The 20,606-nt window shown below is 44.8% G+C and overlaps 1 protein-coding gene across 1 annotated transcript in view; it reads right to left on the bottom strand.

The window, feature by feature from the left end:
- Nucleotides 1–6,983: 6,983 nt before the first annotated feature.
- apoba (apolipoprotein Ba) overlaps nt 6,984–20,606 on the bottom strand; it is an 86,483-nt gene continuing 72,860 nt past the window's right edge. Inside the window, exons 28-37 of the mRNA XM_080751450.1 lie at nt 19,250–19,429; nt 18,952–19,059; nt 18,087–18,351; nt 17,620–17,731; nt 16,047–16,079; nt 15,630–15,819; nt 12,908–13,242; nt 11,563–11,728; nt 10,868–11,128; nt 6,984–8,689 (exon numbers count right to left, since the gene is read on the bottom strand). Of these exons, the coding sequence (XP_080607576.1) occupies nt 8,255–8,689; nt 10,868–11,128; nt 11,563–11,728; nt 12,908–13,242; nt 15,630–15,819; nt 16,047–16,079; nt 17,620–17,731; nt 18,087–18,351; nt 18,952–19,059; nt 19,250–19,429 (2,085 nt within the window). The 3' untranslated portion in view covers nt 6,984–8,254. The remainder of the gene's footprint in view (nt 8,690–10,867; nt 11,129–11,562; nt 11,729–12,907; nt 13,243–15,629; nt 15,820–16,046; nt 16,080–17,619; nt 17,732–18,086; nt 18,352–18,951; nt 19,060–19,249; nt 19,430–20,606) is intronic.

The raw sequence follows: 20,606 nt of genomic DNA, 5'->3' as shown, positions 1-20,606 counted from the left end.
CTCCTTCAGCCCGACCATTCCTTCTCTCTTCAGCGGGCCCGTCATGCCCAGAGCCAATACCACGCCCAGAGCCTATACCACCACCAGCAACCAGCAGTACCCCAGCAGCCTCTAAGGCCAGAGACCGTCGCGGCCGCCCTCTTGTTTCGTGGGAAACAAAATGTTGTGTAATAACTTCAACGAGGGCGCTGCGACCTCTCGTCGTGCAAAACTGCTCCACATGTGCACTTTCTGTGCAGGTCCCCACTCCCGCATCACCTGCCCCCAGAAACCAAGAAACCCGTCCAAAAGCTGACTGTCTATAGACCTCAATACCCCCATATCATCCCCGAGCTCGCCAAGGAGCTCTCTAACCATCCCAACCCAGATTTCATCCGCTTCTTCATTGACGGCCTCAACTACGGATTCCTTCCAGGACTAGCCACTACACCCTCATCCACCCATGTTTGCAATAATCTCCTTTCAGCCACCACTGACCCCGAGACGGTCACAACTCTCCTCCAAAAAGAGGTAAAAAACAAGTTCATGATTGGCCCTTTCTCCTCACCACCATTCCCCTCCTTCCGTATAAGCCCCATTGGCGTCGCAACCAGAAAATACTCCGGAAAAAGCGGCTAATCATTGACCTCTCTTCTCCACATGGCTCATCCGTCCCAAGCATCAACAGCCTCATCCCCAGCGAAGACTATTCCCTACAGTACACTACAATCGACCACGCCATCACTCTCATCCGTCTCGCCGGCCACGGCGCCTGGTTATCCAAAGCAGACATCACTTCCGCCTTCACCCCAAGTTCTTCCCCTCCACCCGGATTCGTGGAACCTGTTCGGCGTCTGCTGGCAGGGATCCTATTACTTCGCTGTCCGCCTCACGTTCGGTTGTAAGAGTAGCCCAAAACTCTTCGACAACTTATCAGAACTCCTCTGCTGGATCCTCACCAATACTACAAGCTCCCATATCTCATTCACCTCCTCGACGACTTCCTCACCGTCGATCCCCCATCAGCACCACCAGCAAGAAGCCTCACCATCCTCAAGTCCGTATTCAACCGTCTCGGAGTCCCCCTAGCCGAGGAGAAACTGAAGGACCCTTCACCACTATAGAGTTCCTTGGCATCACCCTGGATTCACCACCTTCCAAGCCTCCTCCTCCGGATAAACTAAACCGCATCACATCACTCATTTCCAACTACCTCATCGCTCCCCAGTGCACCAAGCAACAGCTGCTTTCACTCCTCGGGCACTTTAACTATGCAATCCGGATTATTCCCCAAGGCCGTTCCTTCATCTCCCACCTCCTAGTTGTAGCATCCTCAGTCCCATCTCTCCACCACCAAGTCAACCTCACACCCGAATGTCTCTCTGAACTAAGTCTCTGGCACAAACTCCTCACTCACTGGAACGGCATCACTTTCTTTTACCAAGACTTCGTATCATCACCAGAGGACCTCCAACTTTTCACCGACGCGGCACCTTCCGTCGGTTTCGGAGGGTACTACGGGGGAAGGTGGTTCGCTGCCGAGTGGCCAGAGGAGCTAAGCTCCCAATCGGACGACACCGCATCTTCCGCTCTGTTCGAGTTATACCCTATCGTCGTTGCAGCTTCCCTCTGGAGTTCGGAGTGGGCCAGCAGATCCATCCTCATCCACTCCGACAACCTCTCCACCGTCCATATCATTAATAAAGGCCGTTCTTCCTCACTCCCCATCATGTCACTTCTCCGCCGTCTCACCTGGATCACCGTCACAAACAATTTTATTATCCGTGCAGCCCATATCCCTGGTCACCTCAACCGTATTGCTGATTCCCTCTCTCGTTTCCATTTCCAGAGATTCAGAGAATTGGCTCCACAAGCCGACCAGACGCCAACCCCGGTTCCTCCTTATTCAGAGATGTCATTCCTGTAAATCACCCGCTCCACCACCTCGTCACCCTATCCCAGGACACCATTCTCCAAGGCATTGCCCCATCCACCCTCTCCTCCTATTGGACAGCCTGGAGAAGTTTCCAATCCTTCCACGCCCTTTACAACATCCATTTCCCAGCTACAGACCTCATCACACTCTCCTCATACGTCAGCCATCTCCACACAACCGGCATCAGAACCTCAACTATCCGTGTCTACCTGTGTGGCATCAACTTTTTCATTAAAATAATAACGGGCTCCCCCCATCCATCCATCCAACATCCACAAATCACCATGCTACTCAACGGCCTCCAAAGGAACGAAATTAGACTTCCACCTCAACGCCAACCCATCACCATCGATATCCTAGCCAGGTGCATCCACGTCCTCCGCACCGGCTACATCAATAACCACACAGACGCAACGCTCGAAGCTATGTTCCTCCTGGCTTTTTTGGGGTTTTTAAGATGCTCCGAGTTCACCGCCTCTAACGCCAGATTCAATCCCGTTCGCCACCCTTGCCTGGCTGATCTAAAAATCCATAACTCGTCTTCTTTCGTCTACACCGTCAAATACAGCAAAACCGACCAGTATGGCAACACCACTCCCATCTTCATCTACAAACTCAACTCCTTCCTCAGCCCCTACGAGCCCCTCCTTAATTACACGTCCACCCGACGCGCCCAGCACGCAGCTCCATCAGACCCTCTGTTCATCACTAACAGCGGCTCCATCGCCACCCGCACTTGGTTCCATTCCCACCTCCGAATGGTCCTTTCCAAGGCCGGATACTCCCCCGAGCTCTTCTCCGGTCACTCTTTCAGAATTGGAGCTGCGTCCACTGCATCAAGCAAAGGAGTTCCTGACCACATAATCCAAGTCCTCGGCCGATGGTCATCCCAAGCCTACCACAGCTACATCCGTACAAATTCCCCGGACCTCCTGAACGCCCAACTCTCCATGGTCTCGTAAACCCACATAAGATTCTTTTGGGGTCTCTCAACATCCTCCAGCACGGGTGCGTGCTCTTGACCCCTAAACCAAAGTACCTGGGTCTGCGACCCCCCGGAACCTCCCTCCTCATGCCTGCTATCCCCCCGCCATGCTCCTGACCATCGAAGCAGCACACTCCACGCTTGCGTGTGGTGATGACCTTCGATGATCATGCTAGCACCCAAAATGCCATTCTCGTGCCCTGGCCATCTAAGCAGCACACCACACGCTTGCGTGTGGTGATGACCTTAGATGACCACGCACTCAGAGTGTCATTTCACGCCCTTGGCCATCCAAGCAGCACACACCATGCCTGCATGGTGCGTGACCTTAGATGACCACGCTGGCACCCATTGTCATCCCAGCCCGATGACCTAGCCGGCACCTACGTCATTCATGCCCCGATGACCGTGCCGTCTCCCCCATGCTGCTCGCGCGTCTTAGCCATCTAAGCCGCACACAGCACGCTTGCGTGTTGTGATGTCCTTAGATGACTATTTCGCCCTCAGCATTATGGCCGTTTATGCTGCACATCCCATGCCTCGCATGTGATGCGCCCATAAACGACCATACACCAAAACCTAAATGTTGTTCGTGCCCTTGGCCCTCTAAGCTGCACACTGCACGCTTGCGTGTAGTGCTGACCTTAGATGACCATTAGCACTCTGCATTCTTGGCCGTTTATGCCGCACATCTCATGCCACGCATGCGATGCGCCCATAAACGACCAGGCTCTCGGTCTTTCAATAAACAACCTCAAACCTATTTTTGTCTGATGCTTGGTCTCTCCTAGTGAAAGTCAACTTCAACTCAACTTTTTACCGAGTCGAGTCGACTTGCAAAAATCACAGGTCGTTGATGCCCTAGTAGACAGACAGATTAATATTATGGGTTAATATTATGGGTGTAATAATACCGTATGTGTGTTAAAAGCTCAAACTGGAGCCAGGAAACCACCAGGAAACAAAGGCTATAATCAAATGATCCAGTTTTATTTCTTTTCTGATGAATATGTGACATTAGACTTGAATGATAATTGCTGTGGTTCTAAACAAAAACAACAAAGGAACAAATTGTGTCATCTCAAATATTAAATATGAAACATAGAATATGGCCTATTGTGGCCTATCTATAACCTATTTTATATTAAAGTGTTGTATAGGCTATCATTGAAATAATAATTAGCCAAGTATTAGTAATTTCATAATATTAAATGAATCAACATGTCTATCTAGCCTATCTAACTATTGATTTAGTGAATGTCTGTCCGTCTGTCCACCGTCCAACCATCTGTCTGCATGCTGACATCACTGATACTAAACAGTGTCGCCACCGCATGCTGAAACAATGCCCAAATTTGGAGATGCATGAACATGCTGACATCATAGTACGGACATCACAGACTGATACAACGGGTTTTGCACAACTGGACATGGATGGAGGCTGTTCTGCCCAACAGGCACCGGTCCGGGTTCTCCAACATTACTTCTGAGACTCCTACTTTCAATCCCTCAATTACTTTAAGTGTGCAAACCCCCCGGACACAGGACTAGTGGATCAAATTCATCCATTCTAAAACATCCTCAAGTAGAACACTGAACTTACATCAAACCAAGTTCAAAGACGCATGGCAAACATCAAGCAAACACTCAGCTAAGTCACAGGCCGGCTGTGCATTTGTCTGGGACACTGGGCTGATCCCACGTAATGTTCCCCACCACAATGAATACACTTTGCTTTTTCTTGCTTTTCTTCACAATCCTCCTTGCATGTTTCTTCCCCACACCTCCTGTTTTCCCTGCACACTGACGCTACGTGTCCATAAAGCTACAGCAACAAAAAGCAGCTCAGTGGTGCTGGCTTTCACAGGGCCTGACCTGATATAATAATCCCAGAAAACTCTCCATGGTACCACATTCCCTATACAAATCAGACACATTGATTTGATTTCCTCCCGTCTTTAAATCTTGTCAATCTTTTTGCACAACAAACGTCTTCTACAAGATCCAGAAATGCCTCTGCAGAACCTCTAGCCGCACATTGCAACACTAGATTTGTTTTAATATGTTGAATCTAGGGTTGCAATGCCTCCCATAGGCAACCAATGCATCAAAACAGTTTTTTGCTTTCTGATTGTATTAAACGACGTCAAACTCACCAATTTTGGGGCTGTGTGAAAGCTTGGATTATCATCTTTCTATCTGCAAAGTGTTTGTTTCATAAAAACCCAGCGTAGACATGTTATGAGCTACTTTCTATCAATAAATTCAGTTCAGGTGATATTGTTTTATTAAGCGCTGGAGTTTGGAAGCGCTCGTGGGAAATCACTCAACGGTCCTGTGTAGGCCTACCACCTGGTTCTAAACTGTGCGTCACTAGTAAGAGACCACACCTCTGCTCAAGTTTAACAGATTTTATTGAACAATAATTATGAATGGATGGATGAGGGAAGGAGGAACCCAGGGTGGGGGGGTAGTCTCTGGAGGGGACGACCATCGATGCTACTCGGGGAGCGGTCGTCTCTGCTCTGACATTGCCCCCCTGGGTTCTTATGGGGCTTTTAAGCCGTGACATCATTTTGTAGTCAGATGAGTTCCTATGGGGCTTTTAAGCCGTGACATCATTTTGTAGTCAGACCTCCAAGCAGATTTATTATCAATATCTGTCCCTCGCTATTTCAACAGATCCGAGACAAAAATAACGACTAGTATAATTCTACCACTTTCCTTTCAACAACAAAGAGAAGAAAAAATTGTAAATAGTAAAAATAGTAAAAAGATTCACAGGCACTGGGGCCTTTTGGCCCCAAAAGTTCTCTTCTGCCTACAAAATGATGTCAGACTTAACAGCCCCACAGAAATAGAGACAGTAGGAGAAAGAATCCAGGAGGAAGGAGGATGTTTGTTCTGTAGTGGAGCAGAACCAACAAGCTGGTTGAGAGAACGCAGGTGTTTTTATAGGCTACTGTAGTGATTGAACCAAGGATCGTCTGTGGTGAGTGGAGGCTGCTGTAGTGGATGCAGGTGATTGTGAACGGGGAGTGGCTGAGATGAGCACTTTTCAGATGAGGATACTTCAAGCTTTCCATACAGCCCCAACATTGTTGAGTTTGATGTTGTTTAATACTATCAGATAGCAAATAAAGTGTTTTGATGTGTTGGCTGCCTGTATTGCAACCCTAGATTCAAACAATTAAAAAATCTAGTGTTGCAATTTGCGGCTAAGGCACCTCATTCCAAGTTGAAAGACCTCCACTGAGCATTCCCTAAACATGAATATACTCATGCTTTCTCAGCAAGTATACATATCTCTAACCCAGCCCTGGTAATCCTTAATGACTTTATGTCCTACTTTCTTTACAATAAACCTTACAACTGCATGTTGGCCACTGGAAATGCCATCAGCTTTTGCCTCTGCTCTCATTCCAAATATAAACTTATCTTCCTGATCATCACTTTATGAACTATTTCTATTTATCTCCTTTCTTCCTGAAATCATTCCCATCACAACCTTGACTCTCATCTGATCTGCCAACTCCATCTCAATCCCAAACATCTCATGTTTGTACATCTCCCTCCACCAGAATGATCACCCTGGGGGTCCAGGCCTATTTATAGACTGTGGGAGGAAGTGAGGTGGAGTGCAGCCACAGGTTCCACTGAACCACCGTGGTCTGTGGCGACTCCTTGTGGAGTGGAGGTGAAATGCACAAATAAACCTTGTAGTGTGTAATATTTTTGAGGGGGTCCCGAACTGAACTGAACTGGTCCCGTGTTTATGAATGATTGCGACCTTTCTCATATAATCAGTTCAGGAATATAAAATAAGAAATATCAGTTATTTTTTACAATCACTTGCTGTTCAATGTGCACAGTACATAAAGTCATTTTATTGAGGGGAAAAAAGGCAGATTTACAAGGTCATGGCGTGGCACAAAGTGATTTGCTGTGAGCTTGTAGATCAGCTATTTTTGGATAACCAAAGTGTAAAATAATGGTTAGTGTTTCAAATCTAAAATGACACCGATGCACTCTGCTTTTAACTGGTCGATGTTTGATTATTGATGGAAACATTGGACAAAATAATGACAAAATTAAACAATCTTTATTTATTTCACATCTTCATCAAGTCACAACCTGTGACGTCAGAACTGAAACAAAGATTAACAATCTTATCATAATATAAAAGCTAAAAACTATTCATAACATTTTAATCAACGTTAAAAGACATATTTTCCCCTCATGCAGTGTGGAATAAAGGACGAAGATCCTTGTCTCTAGAGAAGTAATATTATTCAATATTATTAGTATTTATTGCACTCAGCTTGGCATCATGGTAGAAAAGAATGTAGATGTGGTGTGTGTGTGTGTGTGTGTGTGTGTGTGTGTGTGTGTGTGTGTGTGCGCGCGCGCATGCGTGTGTGTGTTTGTGTGTCGTGCGTGTATGCGTGCACGTGTGTCGTACGTGCATGCGTACGTGTGTGTGTGTGTGTTTCATGGAGACAAAGAACAATAAAGGTCATCATTTATAGATCACTGGAAATTAGGCAGAAAACACAAACATGTATCTATTGGTCAGGGGCCGTCATCAAAAACTCCTCCTGCTATGAATGGAATATAGTCGGGGGCCTTTGGGTTTTTTCATGTAAATCAGTCTCAAAAGCGCCAAACTTTGCACAGATGTATCCCAGGGCATGCTCTAATGATTTAGCTAGGGCGCCAGAGTCGGCGACCTTCAGGGGTCGCCACAACGGCCAAATCTGTGAAAAGTGATGACTCATCACTAAACCATCGTTTTGTGGGGCCGTTTTTAGCCCAAGGAATGTTTTTTTGTGCAAAACAAATGCTTGCAATGGATTCAGAATCATGACAAACCCCTATTTAGTCCTCTCACATACTACTTAAAGCAGATTTTTTTTTTCTCCTGTAGTATAGCTTTTAGAAAGTCAATGGGAGCCCAACTTGATTTGGCTGCTGTGGCGACCCCGAAGGTCGCCGACTCGGGCGCCCTAGCTAAATCATTAGAGCATGCCCTGGGCTACATCTGTGCAAAATTTGGCGCTTTTAGACTGATTAGCATGAAATTACCATTCTATCTCCCTAATGCCTCATTCAATGGTTGGCTTGGTAATTCATTGTAATCTCTATGCAAACCAGAGCATGGACATTTTTAAAGCTGGTTTGCATAGAGATTACATTGAATAACCAAGCCAACCATTAGCTTGGCTTCTCTCAGTGTGAATGCAGCATAAGGCCCCCGACTAATGATGTGACAAAAAGGCCCATCAGGGCCTGTCCTGCGTGGGCAGTAAAAAGGCCCATCAGGGCCTCTCCTGTGTGGACAGTAAAAAGCCCCATCAGGCCCTCTCCTGTGTGGGCAGTTCACTGAAAGCCTTCCAGTAGAAGGGCAGGGGAATCTCCACGTCCAGCTTCTTGCTGCTCATCTTGACGTAGGGCGCCAGGCTCAAGGACCACCGCTTCAGCAGGTCTATGGTGTCGTTGAGGCCCCCGTGGAGGTGCGACTGCAGCGCGCTGACCATCTCCCTCAGGTCGTGGTTCAGGTTGTGCAGGTTCATGTGGTTGTAGGCGTCCTGGAGGGTCTTCTTGGCCAGGTCTTTGAGCTGCGCCAGGCCTCTCTTGGCCTCGTCCAGGCTCTGCTTGGCGGAGCTGGCTCCCTCCTGGGCCTCGTCGTAGACGCCCTGGAGCCTTGAGGTCAGATCCTCGTGTTGGGCCGCCAGCGAGGCTACAAGATCTTCTGCCTTCTTCAGGAGCAACTCCAGGAGCTCTCGGACCTTGACAATTTACAATTTACACAGTTATTTAGCACAGGGGTTTTCAAAGTGGGTGACGGGGCACCCTGGGGTGCCGTGACGGCAGTCCAGGGGTGCCGCGAGATAATTTGATAATATTTGGAATTTATTTGGACACTTGAAAATATATTTAGTATCATTTTAAACTTGAAGTACAAAGTTATTTTCTGTCAGTTCTAACCAAAATGGCTTTTATCTCAACGTATTCCTCACAACATAATCACTAAAATATCATCACTGTCGGGCAGAAACCTTGTATCTCCAAGTTTCAAATGTGTACGTCTTTTGGTAAAGCAAAGCCCTGCTTCATCATAGAAGACTGTCACACAAAACTAGTGAAAACAGCCGATCTACAAGCACACAACGCCTCGCGATGCGAGGCGTTGTGTGCTTGTAGATCTGCTGTTTTCACTAGTTTAGTACATTTTATAGATGATAAATACAAAACGAACGGTTTTGGACATACAAGGTTTCCACCCGACAACGACGATATGCTATAAATATAAGGTGCGGGGAGTGAAAATTATAATGTAGGGGTGCCTCGGATTAAAAAGTTTGGGAACCCCTGATTTAGCAGACACTTTTTAATCCAGAGAGACTTACAATAAGCAAGATAATAAGAACAATAATACATCAATACATCAACGATAGTAACAAAGTCATGACGTCACTCGCTCATCCCCTGGTTCCACGGAAGTAATTCTCTATGGAGAATAACATTGAGTCATCTTAAAATCCTCTCATATCAGCATTGTGGTCCAAAAATAAACAAACGTTCTCCGCGATATTGTCGGCGAGGTGGCTCTGTATGGTTTATGATAGTCACTCACTCAATATTTGATACGTTCTGTTTCTGGTGAAAATGTAACTAAGTGGGCGACAGTAACATTAGCGTTTTCTCACCATCAGTTGATGAGTCAAACCGCTGACATCATTTGTTTATGTTAACCCTAACCCTAACCCACAGTTCTTATATGATGCGATATGGGAACCAGGTAGGATGTGTAAATGACATCACACTTCGTTACTCTATACAACAAATGCATAGGAATATAAATCTAGAAAAAACAACGTAGGTAGACCACCCACCCAATCAGTAAAAACCTTTTTTGTAAAACCTAAAAAATGCTATCTAGCGTTCATGTATGGTCATGGAGGGTAGGCCAGTGCTACGGTAAGTAGGGATGGAGCTCATGAATCTTCTTGATAATATTCTTTAAATTTTTATCCCGCGATTTTTGTAACCCATTTTTTCACCCAGTGCCAATTGTCAATGTAATCCTGGGCTCTGCTCTCCCTCTGCCGCGCCTTGAGAGACAACAGACTGACCTCATGCTTCCTTCTATGCATGAGGAGTCCAAGTTGCTTACAAGAATTCCAAGAATTTTCTTGATGATGAGCACCTTATCAATCCTGCTTATTGAACCGGGCTTTTACCCAGCCTACTGTTGAGAGTTTTCTAAAATGTTGTGGAAAGATGTGAGACGACAAATTCAGAACAAAACTGGTATCTATTTTATTGGCCAGTTGTTGTGACTGTGAGTTTGTAGCTGACCACCATCTATGAAGATGACAATTGACCAAATTAACAAATATCATTAAATGTCATTAAAACAATCATTCATTAGTGTGCAATAAGTGTTAAATGGCTTTATATCATGAATAGTACTGTAATAATGTCTTGATCACCTCTTGTCTTGATTGTTTAAATGACATCATGGGCCGCTATGCTCGATAACAAGTTTGATAAGCCCAAAGCTTATTGATACCGGGTAATCAATAAATCTGTTATCGGGTTATCGAGCTACCCTTGTTTAGGGCTCCAACCCTAATAGGGATGAGACAATATGCGATATTATCGTTTATCGTATCATGGAGATTTAATTTAGCGTGATATCGTCCTCCATCATGCACTGGGATCAATTCACCTTTTATTTACCGAGCTGCATATCTGGTACCACTTAAACCCTCTGTAATTAGTAAACTGTACTTATAATATACGTTAACAGTCTTTTTTTTCGCTCTCAATCAAATGTCTTTGCCAAAAAATAGCAGATCTACAAGCTTGTATATCTTCTATTTTTTGGCAAATGTTCCGCCCCAGGATAATGGATTTTGATTATCGCGATAATATCCCTAACCATAGTGCTCTGGGTTTACCTTGACCAGCAGCTCCTCAGTGCTCAGGTTGTCCCAGAGGTGCAGGGCCTGCTCCCGGACGGACCTCATCTTCTCCAGGACGTCCCTGCCGCTGACCACCACCTCCGTCCTGGGGATGGTGAACTCCACCTCGCCCAGCAGGTCAGAGACGGCGTCTCCGATGGCCGCGGCGAGCCGGAAGAACCTCTGGACGGCCCGGTCCACCGCCGCCGAGACGGCGCGACGCAGCCTCTCGTAGATCTCCAGCCCCGTCATCTTCTCCTGGAAGTAGGGATGCAAATTATTGATTAAAGACATTAATTGATAGTTGATAAACGTATCGATCGATTAACGATTTTTTGATAAGCGGTGCCTTTTAGTACCAAATTGAAAAATTCTTGTCCGAAACCGAAAATTTGTGCAGAAACATAATTGCCTTTATGAATATAACGAGTGTCAACGAGCTTTAGCTGGACACAGAAAACCTCCTTTGCTCAATTGGAGTCGGTCTCATTTCTCTCCAAAGCTCTTGAATATGATGGAATATGATTAAAGAGTAATGTGTTTGTTAAGATCACATTTGATATCACACACACCATACCTGTAACTTTCACTAGGCAAAAGAAAGTTGTTTAAAAAAATATTAAAATATATATATATATATAATCTATTCATTCCTTAACGGCAATTAATCGATTTTACATTAACCTCCCTACCTGGAAGCCCGGCACGGAGAAGGTCGTGTCGCTCAGGAACTTGGCGGCGGCGTTCAGCAGGGAGTCCAGGTTCTGCTCGCCGGCGGACAGCGCCTGCCTGGCCCGGCTCACCGCTCGCTCCCAGAGATCCTGCAGGTTGACGGAGGCCACGGCGTCAGCGGCCTGCCTGGAGACGGACAGATGGATGGAGACAGTCTGTATTTACTGGTGTCATCATGATGGATGGAGACAGTCTTTATTTACAGGTGTCATCATGATGGATGGAGACAGTCTTTATTTACAGGTGTCATCATGATGGATGGACAGTCTGTATTTACAGGTGTCATCATGATGGATGGAGACAGTCTTTATTTACAGGTGTCATCATGATGGATGGAGACAGTCTTTATTTACAGGTGTCATCATGATGGATGGACAGTCTGTATTTACAGGTGTCATCATGATGGATGGAGACAGTCTGTATTTACAGGTGTCATAATGATGGATGGAGACAGTCTGTATTTACAGGTGTCATCATGCACCAAAGCTCACAAGGACTTACAGGACACCACAAATAAATCACTGCATCGTCGGTGTACAGTATGGAGCTCTACTTCTAACATACAGAATGCCTTTGTGTCACCCGTTCTTGTTTTTTTTTTCTTTATTCTTTTTGAACTGACTAAATTGGACACTTTGCTTGGCTCTGCACGTTTGGGTTGTGTTGGTATTGATTACTATTGCTGTGTTGACATGGTTGGGCATTCACGAATAGTGATTTTTAGTATTCAAATTATTCGACCTCAAAGTATTCGAATAGTGGAATATTCGACAGGACTGACCAAACTGTCAAATATTAATTAAGCAAGAGGTGAACATTGTGAAAATAGCTGCTCTACATGCTCACAACGCGAGGTCCGGTTCAACTAGAAAATTACATCACTCACATCTTCTGAAAAGCATGACGCGGAATTAGAGTTCTGAAAGCTGCACGTCGGAAAGTTGGAACTCTCAGATGAAAAGGTTGGTGGCCAGAGAAATATGGACAGGCCTTTAAGTTAAGGCATAATAGCTGCTACTTAAGATAATCTAAATACAGCCCTATATGTACAGTATATAATCCTCTTTTTATTGTGCTTGCTCTTTTTTTACTGCACACAACAGTACGTTTTCTTTTTCATACTTCTCTGTAACCTCTGGGCGACTGATTTATCTATCTATCAAAGAATCTACCCATTTCTAGAGCCAACAGTAAGCTGTTCACAAAACCACCTCTGACTCTTAGATACTTTCTGCGTGCCATAAGGTTCAGGACCACAACAATCCTTCTCAATAAGACCATAAGGTTCTTAGTTTTGGTTTGTACCTCAGCGTCTCCCTGGCCTGGTCTCCCAGCTGCTGCAGGGAGGTCTGCAGGGCGCCCAGGGTGGCGGGGATCCTGTGGTAGAGCCTCTCGATGGCGTTGGACGCGGCGTTCTTCAGCTTCATGGCGGCGCGGCTCAGGTCAAAGCCCAGGTGGTGGACGTGGTACTTGTTGAGGAAGCGCAGCGCGGCGTCGGTGGCGGCGGGGAGACGTTCCTTCAGACCCTCCAGCATGTGGTTCAGGACCTCCAGGTTCCAGGAGCCCTGCAGGTTCAGCTTCACTGAGTTCCTCAACGTGGCTTTGAGCACCAGGATGTCTGCGTCCTTCCCTGGAGTGGACTGTAGGGGGCGCAGGAGAATACATTTACTCAGGGGCAATCTCAAGGTACTTTTTGCGTTGTCACGTCACAATGCACTGCTATAGAGCAGGGCTAGGCAACCTTAGGCACGGTGCCAACATTGGCACAGGGAGGGTGATCACTGGCACACTGGCAGAAGTGTGAGAGAGATGATTTTTATTTTAAAATCAAATATTGGTTTGGTGGTCAATTAAATGAAGTCACCTAAATTGCAACAGATTAGATTCTGCAGATAATTCTACATTCATTAAAACTCTTGACTGGGGAGGGAGTCAGGGAGATAGGAGGGTTATTGATCTGAGTCTAATGATCATTATGACAATGTCCTGACAATAAACATATGTTGGAATGTTTGATGAAGTGTCATTAAAATGTATGTTGACATTATAATGTATGTTGACAATGACATGACACACTGACCATCTAGAGAATAAAAACATGGCACTTCATTTCTAAAAGGCTGCTGAGCCCTGATACAGATCAACTATTTTTATTTAATTTGTTGGGCTTTTTATGACTTTATTTGATAGGACAGTAGACTGAAAGGAAATGGGGAGAGAGATAGGGAATGACATGTGGCAAAGGTCGTCTGGATCGGGAATCGAACCAGCAACGCCAGCAGGCATCAAAGCCTAGTATGGGGTATGCGTCTTGACCACTAGGCCAGCGGGCGCCCAATCAACTATTTTTGAATGGCCAAAGTATAGGCTCTAGGTGTTACATATAAATGATTATAATTCAATAACATTAAGCTATATAGTATGTTTCTGAAATGTCTATTCGACATAAAGAGAACATTTTAAACATGCACTCGACTAGAGTTACAGAGAACAGAGAACAATAAGTGTTATTATAGTCAACACTGACCAAGTCCTGCGAGCCGGAACGCGTCTGATACGCGTTTGATAGACATTATTAAAAAAGCTTCCTAAAGGCACGGTCACACTGCACTTTAATATCTACCTGCCAATGCATTTCAATGGGAATGGAGTGTTTTTAGTTTATTTTTTATTTTTCAGAAATCCGCACATGGCAGCAAACCGCTCCAATCCCATTGAAATGCACTGGCAGAGTCCGTCCTCAGAGGTAGAATCAAAGTGCAGCCTGACCTTAGCGGCCCTGAGACTTCCAGAGAGCAGGTTTTATATTCCTTCCTTGTTGATGACAACAATAAACCAGGCAGAGGGGGAGCGTAGCGTTATTACAACGTTCCATAGTTAGACGTCACATTAGTCCGACGCTGGTGAATGCTAACCTGGTGAAATGCTACTATGCCTAAACCTAACCCTAATCCTAACCCTTAGTCGACTAATGAGACGTCGAAATATTGAGATTTCCCCAGTCAGAGGTACAGTACTGACCAGACAGTGGCTGTTGACTACAATAATTCAGTCAGAGGTACAGTACTGACCAGATAGTGTAGACTACAGTAATTCAGTCAGAGGTAGAGTACTGACCAGATAGTGTAGACTACAGTAATTCAGTCAGAGGTACTGACCAGATAGCGACTGTTGACTACAATAACTCAGTCAGAGTTGTGGTACTGACCAGATAGCGACAGAACACCCGGCCTATAGAGTACTGACCAGATAGTGACTGATAACTACAGTAATTCAGTCAGAGGTACTAATAACTCATACAGAGGTAGAGTACTGACCAGATAGTGACTGTTGACTACAGTAATTCAGTCAGAGGTACTAATAACTCATACAGAGGTAGAGTACTGACCAGATAGTGACTGATAACTACAGTAATTCAGTCAGAGGTACTAATAACTCATACAGAGGTAGAGTACTGACCAGATAGTGACTGATAACTACAGTAATTCAGTCAGAGGTACTAATAACTCATACAGAGGTAGAGTACTGACCAGATAGTGACTGTTGACTACAGTAATTCAGTCAGAGGTACTAATAACTCATACAGAGGTAGAGTACTGACCAGATAGTGACTGATAACTACAGTAATTCAGTCAGAGGTACTAATAACTCATACAGAGGTAGAGTACTGACCAGATAGTGACTGATAACTACAGTAATTCAGTCAGAGGTACTAATAACTCATACAGAGGTAGAGTACTGACCAGATAGTGACTGATAACTACAGTAATTCAGTCAGAGGTACTAATAACTCATACAGAGGTAAAGTACTGACCAGATAGTGACTGATGACTACAGTAATTCAGTCAGAGGTACTAATAACTCATACAGAGGTAGAGTACTGACCAGATAGTGACTGATAACTACAGTAATTCAGTCAGAGGTACTAATAACTCATACAGAGGTAAAGTACTGACCAGATAGTGACTGATGACTACAGTAATTCAGTCAGAGGTACTAATAACTCATACAGAGGTAGAGTACTGACCAGATAGCGACAGAACACCCGGCCGTAGAGCTGTGAGTTCTGGGACCTCCTCTGGAGATGAAGACCCAGGAAGCCCGAGGACGGAGACGACACGGACGCCGTCACGCCGTCTTTGATGGAGGCGAAGCGGAAGCTGAGGTCAGCGAAGCTGGGGCTGGTGACGTCCACGTTGAGGGTGTGACGATACTCCCTGCACAGCACATACACATTATAATATTATTATAATATTAGTTCAATGTTTGTGCTTTTTCAAAATTGCATTAATTAAACACAACACACACATGGACAACACACAAGACATTCAGTACATTTACTCAAGTACTGTGCTTGAATATTTTGACTTTACTCCACATTGATATTATGTCAATCCTTTTTCAAAATTGCATAAATTACAAAGGAGTGTAAAAATAAACTTACAGAGCATTAGTGGAAGATGTTTGGCGCTTCATCCTGAGATCAAAGAAATAAGAAATAAAGTTTTACTCTCTGGTTTTACTGGAACTCTGTAATAACCTTCTCCCACAGCAAGACCAAGAGCTGACAGAATCTAAAGCTGCAGTCCATAATGTTCCCACACATTTTTAACAAAACTATTCTATAACTTTCCTAAAGTATTTCACCCCATTTCCAGACCTATAGCAACGATACGGTGCAACAACGAGGCTCTTTACACCTGCATGCTATTAATGAATGCACAGAGACAGACTCCAGTGAAGGAAAGAACACATCTACAAGCTAACAATGCTGCTGTAACGCCTCAGTTTCCCTTCAGGGATTAAGTGTTATATCTCATGTCATCTGTCATAGTCCATACTGTAAGTACACTAACCTGGAGTTATGAGTGTAGACATGCTGCCAGTCTAAGGCCATGGCTACACGGAGCTGGATATTTCTGAAGCTAGACATTTTTTTGTGCTGTTGGGGCTTGCAGCCACATGAAGCTGGATATTTCGGCCGCGAAGCTGGATATTTTTAAAACCGGATAAATAAGTGAAGACATTGAACCCGGATATATAGACGGGGAACCCGGATATCTCTGAAGACTTTGTGTGTGCTTGTTAGACCTATAGATATCTTTGTCGTGTGGACCTAGATATTTTTCTATGTGGATATCTGAAAAACCAGGATATATGAAATATCCAGCTCCGTGTAGCCATGGCCTAAGTACACTAACCTGGAGTTGTGAGTGTAGAACATGTCAGTCTAAGTACACTAACCTGGAGTTGTGAGTGTAGAACATGTCAGTCTAAGTACACTAACCTGGAGTTGTGAGTGTAGAACATGCCAGTCTAAGTACACTAACCTGGAGTTATGAGTGTAGACATGCCAGTCTAAGTACACTAACCTGGAGTTGTGAGTGTAGACATGCTGTCAGTCTAAGTACACTAACCTGGAGTTGTGAGTGTAGACATGCTGTCAGTCTAAGTACACTAACCTGGAGTTGTGAGTGTAGACATGCTGTCAGTCTAAGTACACTAACCTGGAGTTGTGAGAGTAGACATGCCAGTCTAAGTACACTAACCTGGAGTTGTGAGTGTAGAACATGCCAGTCTAAGTACACTAACCTGGAGTTGTGAGTGTAGACATGTCAGTCTAAGTACACTAACCTGGAGTTGTGAGAGTAGACATGTCAGTCTAAGTACACTAACCTGGAGTTATGAGTGTAGACATGCCAGTCTAAGTACACTAACCTGGAGTTGTGAGTGTAGAACATGCCAGTCTAAGTACACTAACCTGGAGTTGTGAGTGTAGACATGTCAGTCTAAGTACACTAACCTGGAGTTGTGAGTGTAGACATGTCAGTCTAAGTACACTAACCTGGAGTTGTGAGAGTAGAACATGTCAGTCTAAGTACACTAACCTGGAGTTGTGAGTGTAGAACATGTCAGTCTAAGTACACTAACCTGGAGTTGTGAGTGTAGAACATGTCAGTCTAAGTACACTAACCTGGAGTTGTGAGTGTAGAACATGCCAGTCTAAGTACACTAACCTGGAGTTGTGAGTGTAGACATGCTGCCAGTCTACATTGAGGTCACTGTGGATGAGGTTGATCTTCCCCATGAGGCTGGAGAGGCCGTCATCAAATCCAAGGGTCGACGAGGCTGCAGGGACAACATTAACATTCAACAATGTAACTTTAACTCATTAATACCTTGGGCCTATAATGACACCCATAACAGGGAGGACAGGTTTAAAGTGAAGTGTGTGTGGTGGTTTTATAAATATTGAACCAATGAACAGTATGGTAAGATCTTGTGTCTAAATGTACTAATGTTGACACTGCTTATGCTTTGATTGAACCTGCACGGCACAAATAAAGTTTGATTTGATTTGATTAAATAACTACTTTGGATGAATTGGAAAACATATTTTTTTCCTTTTTTCTCTGCATTTCCCGACAACGAGTATAGGTTTTGAACATAAGGAGGTTTCAGGTAAAGTGTTGCTCCGTCTCACCATCCAGGTCGTACTCCATGAAGATCATAGTGGAGGTGCAGATGGACTTCAGGGAGGTGACCAGGCTGGAGTCCTTCTTCTCCAGGCCGGCGGTGGAGCTCACGTTGTAGAAGGGCGTGGAGAGCTTGACGGTGGCGGAGAGGGAGCCGAACGCTGGGATGAACAGGCTGGAGGGAAGGTGCAAGGCCATCTCAGGGATCTCCATCCTCTGCTCTGGGATGGTGACGGTGGGGAGCTCCATGTTGGAGAGGTGCTTGGCCATCTCCTGCAGACAGTTGTGTCATGATATAGTAACTCATTTGCAATGAGCTACTATATCGATATGCAAAAGCATGTATCGTACCGTTTTGGCTTTGTATCGTATCGTATCGTTTTGAAATGCAGATAATTGGTATCGAATCGTTTTGCAGTTCAAATAATTGATGGTATGGAACTAAGTAATTGTGCCTTGTATTTAGCATTTTTAAGAAGGAAAATGAAAAAGAGGGGTCTAATGACTTTTCCATTCCATATAGCTACTCTTGGTCCATCGATAAATATGTGTAATCTCTGTGTTCATGTCAAGGTGCAGGTTTGTCCATATGTGTTGTAATATAATGTCCACTTATTTGCTAGAGAATCACAGCATTTACTTATAAATATCCATAATAATAGATTGTTCCCTTAAAAAGCCTCCACTATCCACACTTTTCACACAGATTTAATTTCTTTGCTAAATAGTTACTACCGTATATTGATTTTAAATCAAAGAATTGAATCATATCGTATCGCCATGAATGAACCATTATCGTCCATGTATCGTATGGTTAACCATGTATGGTGATGCGTATCGTATGGTAATTAAAACGTATGGTTCCACTCCTACCTGCAGGTCCACGGTGAGCTCTCCCAGGCTGAAGGACGTGGGGAGGGTGAAGGACGATATGGTGACGTCGTGCCGGGGCGTCTTGAAGGCCAGGAAGGACATCTTGCCCTGCAGGGTTTAGGGAGGCAGATTATCCATTCATTCATTGATTGAAAGTTGATGACCTTATTGATCGATTAATCGTAGTTTTTTTTTTTAGGTTCAAAAGGAAACTTCTTGTCCAAAACCAAAAATGAGTGCAGAAACATGATTGAAAGTAATTAATAGATTTTAGATGAATGAATTGTTATCATCCAACCTGCAGGAACTCCGTGTTGATGTGGTAAGCGGGGACGGACACGGCGGGCATCCCGGGCAGCGTGAGGTCGAAGGAGGTGGTGGAGATCACCTTGGGGACGTTCAGGTTCTTCAGGTCGATGGTGAAGGGCTCCACGTGCAGCGTGGTGAACGGGACGTGGAAGGCCGGAACAGAGAACTCCTGAGATTTACAATTTACAATTTAGACATTTAGCAGACACTCTTAACACATCTACTGCCTCTTAATCTGAAGGTTGCTTGGTGCCTCGGCGCCACGTCGTTTCCTCCGTCGGCCGCCGCTATTATTTTGAAGGGCCGGAAGGGGGTTGTTTTTGTTTTTTTGGATTATCACTTGACGGCAACGATTACGTCATCTAGTCACATGACAGTGTGCGACAAGAAGATGAAGATGGCTGCGCCCTGCCTTTTGCCTTGTTTACATTTAGATCTGCTGCAAAATGTCTCAAAATGGCTATTTTGTTTAAATGAAGTTTCTTTATGGGCCTCGCCATTGACTTAACATTGAGGAGCTTCACTTCGCGTGCACGCCCAACGTGCGTTGTAAACAAATCGCCGACATTACCGATGCGAGCGGGACCGGAGCGACATTAAGTAAGTAATAATATCTTTACTGTATATACAGTAAGATTCACAGTCCTCACCGTCAACGGCGCCATGGTATTAACCCTTTCAATGACAATCCTCACCGTCAACGGCGGCAGATGGGTTAAGCAAGGTAATAAATACATCAATGCAGCAAATGCATAGGAATATCAATCTCTAGACCAAGGGTCTTCAACAGGGGGGTCCTCCAAATCTTCCAATCCTTTTTATATTAACAACTTGAACCCTAGTGTCCATATTTTAAGAACTGTAGCCAAAAATAGCAGATCTACAAATTCACAACGCCTCGCAGAAAGAGGTTTGGTGTTGAGGGAAAAAAGAGCAGACTAAGAACAGAGTGAAAGGTCAAGTGTTTTTTAAGTATTGACGGTTCAAGTGGTTAAATATCTGAAAACACAAATTGACATGAATCCAAAATACACTGATGATTGTGCTGTCAAACAATGAAACTATATGGAATCTATGAACAGGTTGTGGGGGTCCCTGCTTCATCTCCCTCTCAACTAAGGGGTCCCTGCTTCATCTCTCTCTCAACTAAGGGGTCCCTGCTTCATCTCTCTCTCAACTAAGGGGTCCCTGCTTCATCTCTCTCTCAACTAAGGGGTCCCTGCTTCATCTCTCTCTCAGCTAAGGGGTCCCTGCTTCATCTCTCTCTCAACTAAGGGGTCCCTGCTTCATCTCTCTCTCAACTAAGGGGCCCCTGCTTCATCTCTCTCTCAACTAAGGGGTCCCTG

This window comes from Nannobrachium achirus (genome assembly GCF_963921795.1).
Source record: "Nannobrachium achirus genome assembly, chromosome: 20".
Classification (NCBI taxonomy): domain Eukaryota; kingdom Metazoa; phylum Chordata; class Actinopteri; order Myctophiformes; family Myctophidae; genus Nannobrachium; species Nannobrachium achirus.
Note: the sequence above shows the minus strand (reverse complement) of the source record. Positions and strands in the feature narration are given on the sequence as shown.